Source organism: Miscanthus floridulus, chromosome 19 (genome assembly GCF_019320115.1).
Source record: "Miscanthus floridulus cultivar M001 chromosome 19, ASM1932011v1, whole genome shotgun sequence".
NCBI lineage: Eukaryota > Viridiplantae > Streptophyta > Magnoliopsida > Poales > Poaceae > Miscanthus > Miscanthus floridulus.
The window spans coordinates 12068972-12081248 of NC_089598.1; the positions used below are offsets into that span (position 1 = coordinate 12068972).

The 12277-nt window shown below is 47.5% G+C and overlaps 2 protein-coding genes, 1 long non-coding RNA gene and 1 pseudogene across 4 annotated transcripts; 2 read left to right on the plus strand and 2 right to left on the minus strand.

The window, feature by feature from the left end:
• The first annotated feature begins 336 nt into the window (after nucleotides 1-336).
• LOC136527901 (RNA demethylase ALKBH9B-like) lies at nucleotides 337-5525 on the plus strand. 2 transcript variants are annotated; one of them, XM_066520759.1, is made up of 6 exons: nucleotides 337-684; nucleotides 790-1269; nucleotides 3338-3423; nucleotides 3646-3956; nucleotides 4452-4523; nucleotides 4610-5525. In XM_066520759.1, the coding sequence occupies exons 1-6, from the start codon at nucleotides 474-476 to the stop codon at nucleotides 5265-5267; spliced, it is 1818 nt and encodes a 605-aa protein (XP_066376856.1). In that variant the 5' UTR covers nucleotides 337-473; the 3' UTR covers nucleotides 5268-5525. The 2 variants fall into 2 exon arrangements, with proteins under 2 accessions (XP_066376856.1, XP_066376857.1); XM_066520760.1 differs by having other exon boundaries at nucleotides 793-1269.
• A 300-nt stretch (nucleotides 5526-5825) lies between these two features.
• LOC136529919 (probable CCR4-associated factor 1 homolog 11) lies at nucleotides 5826-7213 on the plus strand. Its single transcript, XM_066522968.1, has one exon. The coding sequence runs from the start codon at nucleotides 5941-5943 to the stop codon at nucleotides 6886-6888; it is 948 nt and encodes a 315-aa protein (XP_066379065.1). The 5' UTR covers nucleotides 5826-5940; the 3' UTR covers nucleotides 6889-7213.
• A 132-nt stretch (nucleotides 7214-7345) lies between these two features.
• LOC136527654 (uncharacterized) lies at nucleotides 7346-9685 on the minus strand (annotated as a pseudogene).
• A 461-nt stretch (nucleotides 9686-10146) lies between these two features.
• Nucleotides 10147-10627, minus strand: LOC136527655 (uncharacterized). The gene is made up of 2 exons (XR_010776890.1): nucleotides 10499-10627; nucleotides 10147-10232 (listed from the first exon to the last, which is right to left on the minus strand). It is a non-coding gene; the product is annotated as an uncharacterized lncRNA (long non-coding RNA).
• Between the last annotated feature and the right edge of the window lie 1650 nt (nucleotides 10628-12277).

A 12277-nucleotide genomic window follows, 5' to 3' on the forward strand; every position in this document is an offset into this window, starting at 1 on the left:
CTTATGTATAATTACAAACTTTCCTAATGACCATACATCTAAAAGCCTCTTCCTCTTTTCATCACTCAATCAAAGCGTCCGTTCTGTGGGGCCGTCCTATGCTGCGAGCGACGGCTAGTAGCCTGTTCGGTTGGCTAGTTCGTATCGTTGCTGGTTCGTGAAAAAATACTGTTGGCTAGTTTGTGTGAGAGAAAAATACTATTCATACTGTAAATTTACGATAAACCACGTCCAAACGAAGAGGCCGTAGGATTGCCAGCCCCCACACGCCAGAGCCCCTTGTTTTTTACTCCGTACGGCAAAAATGCTGGCTATTTCCTTCCCGGAAATCGAAAGAGCACCCAAAACCTTACCCGAAAGGCGAAGGCGTCGTCGAATCGAATCAAATCGGAAGCCAGCGAGGCGGCGGCGGGCGAAGGGTCCACGAGTCAGGGACTACAGACCGCGGTTCTCACTCTCCGGCGGGCGGTACGATGGCCATGGCGCCCTCATCCTCTTCCTCCGGAGGCGGCGGCGGCGACGGCGGCGCCGCCGACCCGATGGCGCTCCTGCAGGGGTACACGCCCGAGGAGCTCGCCATCGCGGGGGAGTTCCTCACCACCTGGCTCCCCTTCCTCTCCGCCGGACTCTGCCCCTCCTGCGCCTCCTCGCTCCGCGGCCGCGTCGAGTCCCTGCTCCCGCGAGGTAACCGCCGTCTCGCCGGCCGCCGTCTGTGCGGCCGTACGCTTGTGCTACTAGGGTTTCTTGGTTACTTCTTGTCCCTGACGTGCATCCAACCAACCCGCGCAGCAGAGGAATCGCCGCCGCCGCCGCAGCCGGTCGATCAGATTGAGCCGTCGGGGTGGGACTCGGATCCGGTGCACCCGCAGAACCTTCCTTTCGAGCCGAGCGGTTGGGATTCGGATCCGCCCCCACCCCCGCCGCCGGCGGCGCCGGCGGAGAAGCCGAGGATGTCGTGGGCGGACATGGCGCAGGAGGACGAGCTCGCCGCGGCGGCGGAGGATGCCGCTGCTGCCGACGATGGGGATGAGGGGGCCGAAGCGGGGAGGTCCAATATGCGGCTCACGAGGGAGCAGCGGGAACAGAGGAGGCTCGGTAGCGTGGTGCGCAACAAGGATTTCAGGTGCTACGAGAGAGTTCATGGCCAGCTCGTCAACATCCTCGCTGGCCTTGAGCTTCATGCAGGCGTGTTCAGCGCAGCTGAGCAGCGGCGAGTTGTCCAATGCGTGTATGACCTCCAGGCGAGAGGGCAGCGTGGGGAGCTCGGAGGTGGGTCTCACTCACTGATTTTTAATGGTCTTGACTCATGATGTGCTCTGTCCAGAAGTTGGGGTTGAATACACAGTATTTTCATAATGACTAGCATTGCAGGAATGTTTGGATAAAGTCAACTTTAGCTCAGGACTCGTGACAATCAAATTCAAAGTGCCACAGTTAAATGTTACCATATGAGGTCAACCCTGTATTTCCAGAACTATACCCTCTAGTGTGATTATTATCGAAAGACCTATAGTTGGTAGTAATATAGGAAAACATTTTTATTATTGATGAATGCCACATGCCCATTAGTTTTATTACACACATGAGCATGGTGTTTGAGGCGTTGTGGGGGTCTTGTGACCTCTAGACGATAGTATGGACTTTAAGGCATCGCCTAGGCGACAAGGCGCTTGTTGGGGTCAAGGAGTTGCTGATGCCCAGCCAAAAGAGGGGAGGAGAAAAGGAGGGGCCATGAGGAAGGATGGAAACCAGTGGGCGGCACGGCCCTGTCTCCTGCTGCCTTCATCCTCGTTGGCTCTGGCGCAATGGCTGGCACACCCCTGCCCCCCCTGGCTCCAGGATGATGGCCAGTGCAGATCGGCCCCTGTTCAACTATGGCAGTGGTGATCTGGAAGGGGGCGGCAGCAGGGCTCCATATGACTAGTGGGGAGGGGGCGATTCATGGCCCGTGGAGGCACTTGGGGGTGGCGGGCTCATCACTGCTCTTGCTGGGTGGTGGTATCGGGGGACTGGAGAGGCGGCACAGAAGGGGAGCAGACATGGGAGGTATGGTATACCTGAAGTGGAAGCCAGAGTGGAGCGGTGGCTTTGGGTTGGGCTTTAATTTGCTAGTGGGGGCTCATTTGTTGTTGTGGTTATAGCCCATTGAGTGAATGGCTTATTTTCCTTCTCTGCTTTATTTGTAATTATGGCGATCTGTCTTGCCCACCGGTGATAGAGGGTGGTGGCTCACCATGCCTTGCCTCAACGCTTTAAGAACCATGGCCAACAAAGCGTAATAGGACTTGGTTGTGTCGTGTGGCGTTGGCCTTTGGGGACAGACCTGAACGCCTACAGAGCACCTTGTAAACCATTCACACGAGCCTGCTACACCGATATTTACTTGTTCCTATAAATCATAAGCCTTAGCATTCCTGCATTACTAACTCAGCATCATTTAGTGTTGTCCACACATTTTTTTGGTTTCCTTATTTTATGTTCTTGTACATCAATGGTAGTTTTTCACATCAGCATTTGCAAGCAGGCAAACATGCACATCTTAGTGTATTTCTTTCGGTCCTTGATCAATTTTCTATCATGTTTCAAGTATACTAATAGTATTGTGGGCTGTCCTCAACTTTGGCTCAGACAAATCCTTAAATGAACCTGATTCTTCACATTTCAGAAAAGATCTCCTTTTGTTGAAACCATAAAGAAATGCAACATGTAGAATGGAATATGCACTTGTCATTACCCCTGTTTTGTGGGCTGATTGCTCGTACCACATTTTATTGTAGCTTGTTCAGTGGAGCCAAACTGTAGCCTTTTATTACTACAATGCTAGCCTGCATAATAATACTATAGAATCAAGATGACTTTTGTGACTCCAGTCCACACATTCACCATGGACACTATAATAGGTAATCACAACTTGACTATATGCATTGAAAGTCAATCATACAAGCTTCGCAGTGACCAAGTCAAGCTGGTAGTTTATTCAAATTCATTTTTTTACAGAATCATATTATTTTGATTTCAGTTCCTCCTTTGTGGTCTTGTGGGGTGGATGTCTTAATTAAATTAGTCAAATTTTGTCAAATGATTTCTTTCTTTAACTAAATTAACATTTTAGAGAAAGCAGAAATAGAAAAAAATCAATTGTATTTTAATTATGATGTAATTTTAGGTACTGTTATACTTCATATATCTTGAACTGTATAATATAGTATTACATTCATAATGTTTTCTTCTCTTGATTTGAATGTTAATATGTTATTCATGTAACTTGCTGTTGTTCATTTGCTGTATTTAGCTTCCTATTTTTGTTTTTCTAAATCGAGCTTTCCTCTCATGACAGAGCGCACATATACAGAACCCCAAAAATGGATGCGTGGTAAAGGCCGGGTAACAATCCAATTTGGATGCTGTTACAATTATGCTACGGTACTTTCCTCCTTTGTAAATTCCATCTTATGAACTATATTTGTACATTTAAGCATTGTTGAACACCCCATATATAAAACAGCATTGTTGAACACCCCATATAAAAAAAAAAGCATTGTTGAACACCCAATATATAAAAAAAGCATTGTTGAACACCCCATATAAAAAAAATTATTGTTGAACACCCATCAGTAAATCTAATGGTAAAATCTATCATGGCAGGATAAGAATGGAAATCCACCTGGCATCATACGGAGCATTGTTTCTGATCCAATGCCTGACCTCTTTAAGACTATGATTAAGAGATTGGTACGATGGCAAGTTCTGCCTACAACTTGTGTACCGGACAGCTGCATTGTAAATATATATGAACCTGGAGATTGCATCCCTCCACATATAGATAGCCATGATTTTGTTAGGCCATTTTGCACTGTTTCTTTCCTCAGCGAGTGCAACATTCTTTTTGGATCTAATCTGAAAGCTTCTGCCCCTGGAGAATTCACCGGTTCAATTGCGATCCCTCTCCCTGTCGGGTACATATTCTGTCATGTTCTTTCTGTCTGCTAATATATTTCTTATGCTAGTTGCACTTGTTTATTGTTATATACTATATGGATAGTTTGAAAATGGTTTTGTTTCTTGACATTTCAAAGTTGTGAATATATATGAATATCAAGACTGTTTAGTGGGTCATTTGAATTCTGTAGATAATTGCTTGTTGCATTGTACAGTGATTTGCTTAAATTGTCTCCTTTGCCCTGTTTTTTACTTTTTTACAAAAAAAGTTTTTGCTGTGAATGTCTATTTACTATGATTTATTGTGGCATGTCTTATTTATTTTTAACAGTTCATTTTGGTGTATCTTGCTTTCATTTTAATGATCAGAATCGCTTATATCTTTAATTTATGATTTGCACAGTACTAGTATCCTTGTTTTCCAGTGGTACAATTCACAAAACTCATATTGCTAAATCATTAGGCCATCAGTTCAACTGTACGGTTCTCTTACTATATATGAAAATTCACAGATCTGTGCTTGTTCTGAATGGCAATGGTGCTGATGTAGCAAAGCATTGTGTTCCAGCAGTCCCTACCAAAAGGTTACACTCATCTGTTGTATTGTTTTTCAAAATTCATTGAACTATTTGGTATTCAAAAATCTAATGCGCTACTTTCTGAAACACAGGATATCCATTACATTCAGAAAAATGGACCCAGCAAAGCGGCCATTCGATTTTAAAGATGACCCAGAACTGCTTAACCTTACCCCTCTTGTACAAGAAACTGGCATATCATCAGATGAAGGCAAGGGCAAGCTACCTGACGAAATAACAAATCTGAGCAAAGTATCCAGAGGCAAGAGGTCTAAAGGAAGAACAACTGCTGGGAAATATGGAAGCGGTATTCTTGGAGAACAGCCTTCTGGGCATGCGCAAGCCCCTGCAGTCGAAGTGCTGTCACTGCAAAGCCTGCATGGCCAGCGCCCTGCCTCTGCCTCAAGTGCTGAGAGGCAAAGGAATTATGCTTGGAAGTCAAGGGAATTGAGAGATCAGTCTAGTACGCCTGGCGTGCAATCTCAAGTTGACAATACCAGGGAGTGGCCACGTCGGTCGGTGCACGAGAGGTTGCATGGCAACGGCATGAGTTCCGGTGAAGATGGTGTGGAATCTGGGGAAAGGAGACCACGGGTGGAGCATAGGCAGATATCGTTGATAAACCGAACAATAAACGATGACATGAATTCTCTTTCGCTCTCAAGCCGTGAATCAGGCGACCAGTCTCGCGCCAGTGTGCGAAACTTGTATAACAAGCCCAGGAGGACCAGAGTAAGCCTGGAAGATTGAGCTCTTGGGATGCTCATGCCTGCATATCTTATGGGAAGACTGTTGATATTTATTAATCTGTATATTTCATTGGGTTTGGGTGCCACGAGAACACCAAAAGATAGCGTAGAACTCCTCATGGTAGACGTGTATTGAATGAACTGGTTGAGACAAAATTTGTTGCAAACATGACAAGGCGCCTGTTCTGTAGATAGAATTTCTTGTAATTTTGATGACTGATGCATTGGTGATTGATGCCTACTCAATAATTTGATGCAATCCTAGCTGGACTGAGGTTTACAAATCGTGCATGCTTTTGATTCTCATTGCCTCATTGGTGATCGTTGCAGGGTGGAAACCCTAGAAGAGTCCGTTTGTTGTTACTCATAGTCATAGTCTAATCGATCGTACCCGGAGTCTTACTGTCACGAGTAGTACGTAAATCAATCAATTGTATACATTGGGTTTCCGAATGTTCAACGGAGTATGGCGATCTGTTTCAGAATTCGAATCGAATTGGACTGTTACTATGAGGTCTGGTCCGCTTCGACAATCCGAGGTCGGCACGCCCGTATCTTGCGCCGCCACCATAAAACCAGGGCGCGGCCACGATTAACGCCCACGTTCCAAGATCAAAAACGCAAACTCGCCAAGACGCGGTCACGCGGTTACCGGCGGTTTTGAAGCCACGGCGATGTACTCCCACGACGGCGGCCCGGTCCTCCTCTACCCTCAGCAGCCGCCGCCACCACCTCCGCTGTGCAGCTTCGTCCACATCGTCCCCCAGTACACCATGGTGGAGTACCCGCCGCAGCCGTCGCCCCTGGTGTTCACGCCCGGCCGCGGCGCGTTCTTGGAGGCCGCCGCCAAGGAGGTCCGCGCCGAGGTGCGCGACGTGTGGGCCGGCAACTTCGACGACGAGCTCTCCAACCTCTCGGCGGTGCTGCCGCACTACCCCTGGGTGTGCGTCGACACCGAGTTCCCCGGCGCGGTGCACGACTCGGACACGCCGCGGTACCTCCGCGGCCCGCGCGAGAGCTACGCGCTGGTGAAGAAGAACGTGGACGACCTCAAGCTGCTCCAGGTCGGGATCGCGCTGTCGGGCCCCGCCGGCCGATTCCCCGTCGCGTGGCAGTTCAACCTCCGGGGCTTCGACCTCGCGCGCCACCCGTACGCGCAGGCCTCCGTCGCCTTGCTCCGCGCGCAGGGGATGGACTTCGCCACGATGAACGAGTTCGGCATCGCGCCAGACGACTTCGCCGTCGGGTTCCACCGCAGCGGCCTCGCCTGCGGGCAGCTCACCTGGACCGCGTTCTCGGGCTCCTACGACTTCGCATACCTAGCCAAGGTGCTCACCGGTGGCCAGCCGCTGCCGGGCACGCTGGACGGGTTCCTCGCCTTGGTCCGTCAGCTGTTCGGTCCCAATGTGCTCGACGTGAAGCACCTCGCCAGGTGCTGCGCCATTCGCGGGGGGCTGGAACAGGTGGCCGCCGCGCTCGGCGTGGAGCGCGCTGCCGGGCGCGCGCACTGCGCCGGCTCCGACAGCCTGCTCACCACCGACGTGCTACAGGCAATGCTGAATCGCTTCTTCATGAACGCCGATGTGCTCGCGCACGCAGGAACCATCGTAGACCTAGCCTAGTTTTCTGCAGTTCTTTTCTAGTGTGTATATGCTTAGTGTAGTTTGCACTGCAGCCATGCAGTGTCCAACTGCTAATTTGTACAAATTGCTGTTAGAAAGTTTTTGATTTGAGACTGCTCTGCATTTGATTATTACGATCTGAACAAATTTTGCTACTAAGTAGTCTGACAGTATTGGTTATTTGACCATAGCAGAAAAACATCAATCAAGCAGTAGAACTGGTTTGCCGTGATTGAAGGCCGCAGGTTTACTTTGTGTCCAACTGCTAATTTGTACAAACTTTACCTTAGTGTCCAATTGCTAAGTTGTACAAATTATTACTGTCAGAAAGTTATTGATTGAAGGGGGTTGGTTTACTTCTCTTTGCTCTGCATTTGATTATGTGTTTTTATATGTTTTTTGTCGACTAATAATCTGAACTCTGAAGCACTAGAGCAACTGCAGAGCCTGAAACTGTCTGTCAGTATTGAATGCAGAATTGCAGAAACATCAATCTGAATTACAACTGTTTTGCAGTGATACAGTGATCAGTACATATGACAGCAGAGAAGCAAAGTAACATAAAAACCTGATTTTTTTTTTTTTTTTTTTTTTTTTTTTTTTGCCTGTCGACAGAGCAATGGTTTCTGCCAGAAAGAAGAGAGCTGGCCTGTTCGCTTGATTATTTCTGTGGCTTATAAGCCGGCTGATGCTGTTTTATTGTGAAAGAAAAACACTGTATCATGACTGATAAGCATGCTGATACGATCAAGCGGACAGGGTGGAGTCCATACTGATTAATAGCACAGGTATAGTACATAGTACTTCCAACGATCCAGATGTTTTCCCGAAGTAGACAGTGCTTAGAGACTACTAGCTTCCGCTCACCTCTGCACTCACCTGCAATTGAAGGGCACACTCCAGGTCCAAAACCACGTCTTGCATCGATGGACGGTCAAAAGAACGATGAGCAAGACACTTGTCAGCAATTTCGAGGAACCTGTTGTAACACTGTGGATTAATTTTCCCCTTTAGATAGGGGTCAATCCGATTAAAATCCCTCTTGCAACGCCGAGCCCAAACTTGCAAATTTACCGTTTCCTCTGGATCTCTAAGGTCAAAATGTGGACGAGCACATAGGACCTCAAGCAAAACGGCACCAAAAGAATAGACACCCAATTTCTCAGTTAACCAGTCGGCAACATCACTGGGAATGAAATCACAATCACCACCGCCAGTGTTACATCCCACTAATTCAGCCAAGCCAGGATCAGCCATTTTGTTAGCTGAAATTTTGGGCACCAATTCCTCCTTATCCAAAAGAATATTCACCCTCAGGTTATGGTTGATGAGTTGGGGTGTGTTTGCTTCGAATTCTGTTAGGCAGCTCACCTGGAGCCCTGGCAGGTTCAGGCAGCTCCGCCCGGGAGCGAACCAAATAGGGCCTTGGTGCTTGGCACCTCTTTGAAGATAGTGCAGGCCACGGGCTACACCGATACAGATCTCCAGACGCTGCTTCCAGGTAAGTGGGTTCTGGGTCTCGAAGAGATGCTCATGTAGGCTTCCATGATCAATGTAGGTGTACACCAGGATCCTCTCGTCATTCTCATCGCAGTAACCAATAAGGGGCACAATGTTGATGTGGTTGAGCTTTGACCTGCTTTCTACAAAAGAACGAAACAAATCTCCATATTGATCGTGTTCGTATCCATGCCACGAACACTCTACAGCCACCATGGTTGCTCCACCATCTATCACTCCACGGTAAAATCTACCGACACCGCCCCTGACCAAGAAGATGCGACTCATCAAAGTTCCTTGTTGCGGCCACCATCTCTGCATATGAGAAGCGGCGGCACAGGTGCTTTCGCAACTTTCCCTTAAGCGAAGCTTTCATTGATTTGCTAAGACGTTCTGCCACATGTTTCATCTCAGGACGTTTATCCCTTTTCATCTTCAGGCACTCAGCTGCCAGCTTTCCTATCTCATCAAGAATATTCTTGTTTCTCGAAGGATCTAATTCGGAATCAAGAAATTTTCTCGCCTCTCTGATCCGGCCACTTTCAAGAGCTTCAGCAAATGCAGCAACAACACTTACTTGTCCATCCGTTGGTGTTGCCTTCTTCCTAGTTAATAATTCCAAGAGGACAACTCCAAAACTATAAACATCACTCTTGGCAGTGACACGTCCATCCTTAGTAAACAATGGGTCTATGTAACCTATGCTGCCCACTACATTGCCTGTGTACAGCGTCATGTCTGTGTTCACCAGCCTTGATATTCCGAAGTCTGATACTTTTGCATTTAGGTCATAATCTAGCAGTATATTATCAGGTTTGATGTCCCCGTGAATGACTTGAGTATGCTTGTAAGAATGCATGCATGCCAATGCCTCTGCACACTGTGTTGCAATTCTAAGCCGTATATCCAACGGGATGGGAGTGTTATCACGGTGAAGAATGGCAGACAGATTTCCGTTAGGCACATACTCGGTGACCATCATTAGGGCATTTGCCCCAGCACAATAACCAATGAGTCTGACTACGTTCTTGTGGTTGATTTCACGATGGACGGCCAGTTCTTTATCAAAGTTTTCTTTCACGTTGTGGATTAACCTCTTCACTGCTACCATACTCGTGTCATCGAGGACTCCTTTGTAAACTTCTCCAAATGCACCTCTCCCGATAATAGTCTTGTAGTTCTCTGTTATTCGTCTGATCTCACCTTCTGTGAAGCTTTTTATGTTACGATTGCTATGCATTGTCCACTTTGATATGTCAGCCCCCTGGATTGACTCCTTGTCTGTCTGAAGATCCATTTTCAGATAGCAGCAAACATAAATATACACATCAGTTAGCTTTGACTAAGATGCTGGATAATACAAACTGGAAATGAAGATCAACACAGGCAGCAAAGTCGTACTAAGTTTGGCAGGATGTAGCTCTAGTTAGTGCACATGGAAAATTCCCAACCAAATCCGGCCGGCAATCTGTTCAACGAATTGACTGAAGTGGTGGAGACATCTTCTTTACCTAAAAACAAACATTCCCAAGTTCTAAATCCTTTTTCTGGGCAACGGTGATTTCGTAATTATAGCTCCAAGAACTAGTGAAATAGCGAGTGGTTGTAGGTACAAGTAGGGGCGCATATATATTATATATAAGGGGTGGGTAGGGGGACTCCACCCTCTGCTGTTCAAGATCTCACTTAATTAGAAGCAAAGGAGGAGGGGGAGAAGAGAAAAGGAGGAAGAAGAAGAAAAGGAGAGAAGGTGGAGCAACCGTGGATCGAAGAAGAAGAGAGCCTCGCATAAATCAGATTTGCATCCACCATAATCGTTCATCGACCATATAAATGATGTGTAGCTGCAGACCAAAATTAATTAACAGGAGGGCTATCGAGTATCGAGCAATGGTCTCACTAAAATCAAGAGGTGTGAAAAATTGAAGATCAACAATGAAGGAAGCACTTCAATTTTTCTTTTTTCTTTGTTCCAGTAAAGTGGCAGTGGCGCGTGCGGCGTGTCTCTGGTTGTGCAGATTGTGAAGGCAATTCATGGATTCAAATACGAGCATGCCAGATACATTATTAGAGATGGCAAAACCGCAAAGGCGGATTGACGAAGACATACCTGATAATCCTGGATTTAGTTTGCTGCTGAACAGCTGAAGTGGGCGACCAGAAAATCGCAAGATGGTGCCCTTTCGTCTCCAACCAGATGGGGCAGCCAAAGGAGATATGGAGAGGAAAGTGAGGGGAAGGGTACCGAACTTTTTATTATTTGGTCTTTTTTTTTTTTTTTTTAAGTTTCTCTCAAATAGACCATTAACGAAAACAATTTCAGAAATGGATCCTTAGCTCGGCGTCAGAGTGACTGGCGTCGAGCTTGGCGCCACGGTCACTGGCGCCGAGGTCCTGGGCACGGAAAAATGGCCTGCCAGGGGCTCGGCGCCAGAGTGACTGGCGCCGAGCCACCTGCATTTAACCCAGCCTGCACTTCTTCTCCGAGCGTTCTTCCTCTTATTTCTCCTCCGTCTCGGGTTTTTTTCTCGCCACTTCACCCTACCTCACAATCACCGGCAACTTAGAATTTTGGCTAAGTCCCTAAATTTACCGTGAGATGGATATATAAAATTTTGGCTAAGTCTTTAAATTTACCAAACGTATGGTTAGCAAGCAGAACAGAAGGGTTGATTGGGTCGATTGATGCGCGAGCAGAACAGAAGGGTTGACATTGTCCTTTAGAGGGCTACGTTTGGTGAGGCCGATGGTTAGCAAGCACATCAAACACCCTAAATTTACTGTGAGATGGATATATAAAATTCGACGCCAGTGGCCTCGGCGCCAGTGACCGTGCCCAGGACCTCGGCGCCAGTGACCGTGGCGCCAAGCTCGACGCCAGTCACTCTGGCGCCGAGCACATCAAGCCTGGATTTTTACCATGACTTGGACATTGTCAAATTTGATTTTTACCGTGGGGCAGACATATGCAAAAATGGCTAAGTCTGAATTTTTGCTATGACTTAGAGATTAGAATGGCCAAAAGTCAGCTCGGAGAAGAAGTGCAGGCTGGGTTAAATGCAGGTGTCTCGGCGCCAGTCACTATGGCGCCGAGCCTCTGACAGGTCATTTTTCCGTGCCCAGGACCTCGGCGCCAGTGACCGTAACGCCGAGCTCAGCGCCAGTCACTCTGGCGCCGAGCCAAGGGTCTATTTCTAAAATTATTTTTACCAAGAATCTATTTGAGAGAGACTTTCGAAAAAAGAACTTAAAAATTCGGGGAAGGGTACCGTCGACCGTCGCCATCACTTGCGCCCAAGTCAATGACACCGATCCGTATTGCCGTCGCAATTACGTCGATCTAGTACTTGCATTATTGGTAGGGCGAGGGCTATTGAAGACTAGAAAATGAACCAGCGCCCTACCGGATAAACTCGCCTCCAATTCTTGTGCCCCAATTTTTTTATTTTTTTAGCTCTTTTTTTAAAAAAAATCACAAATATAAACATGAAGGAAAGATTTTAAAATCTAGATCTTTAACTTGACGTTATCGTTGCTGAAGCCGAGCTTACACGTCTCGGCGCCATCGTTGCTGGCGCCGAGTTCTTAGGCTCGACGCTGACGTGGCAATGATTTGACAGGCAGCATTGCCACGTTAGCTCGATGTCGTAGAACTTAACGTTAAACTCGGCGCCGTGGTTAGCAGCGCCGAGCCTCTTACGTGGGTGCAACTGTATAAGTACAACGCTGCACTCACTGCCGTCTCCGATGGAACTGTTCAGCGGGCAAAAACATACAGCGTCGCGTGGCGTCGCGTCCACTGTCCACAGTGGGCATCGCTGCCTCGGGCGCCCATACCTCTGCGTGCCGTGCGGCCAAGCAAAAGCAAAAAAGCATCCTGCTGCATACA

Bases quoted from the DNA above. Each gene is read 5' to 3' on its own strand.
- LOC136529919 (XM_066522968.1), top strand. From the start codon at position 5,941: ATGTACTCCCACGACGGCGGCCCGGTCCTCCTCTACCCTCAGCAGCCG.
- LOC136527901 (XM_066520759.1), top strand. From the start codon at position 474: ATGGCCATGGCGCCCTCATCCTCTTCCTCCGGAGGCGGCGGCGGCGAC. The intron at 3,957-4,451 runs GTACATATTCTG...GAAAATTCACAG, and splicing joins GCGATCCCTCTCCCTGTCGG to ATCTGTGCTTGTTCTGAATG. The intron at 4,524-4,609 runs GTTACACTCATC...TCTGAAACACAG, and splicing joins CCAGCAGTCCCTACCAAAAG to GATATCCATTACATTCAGAA.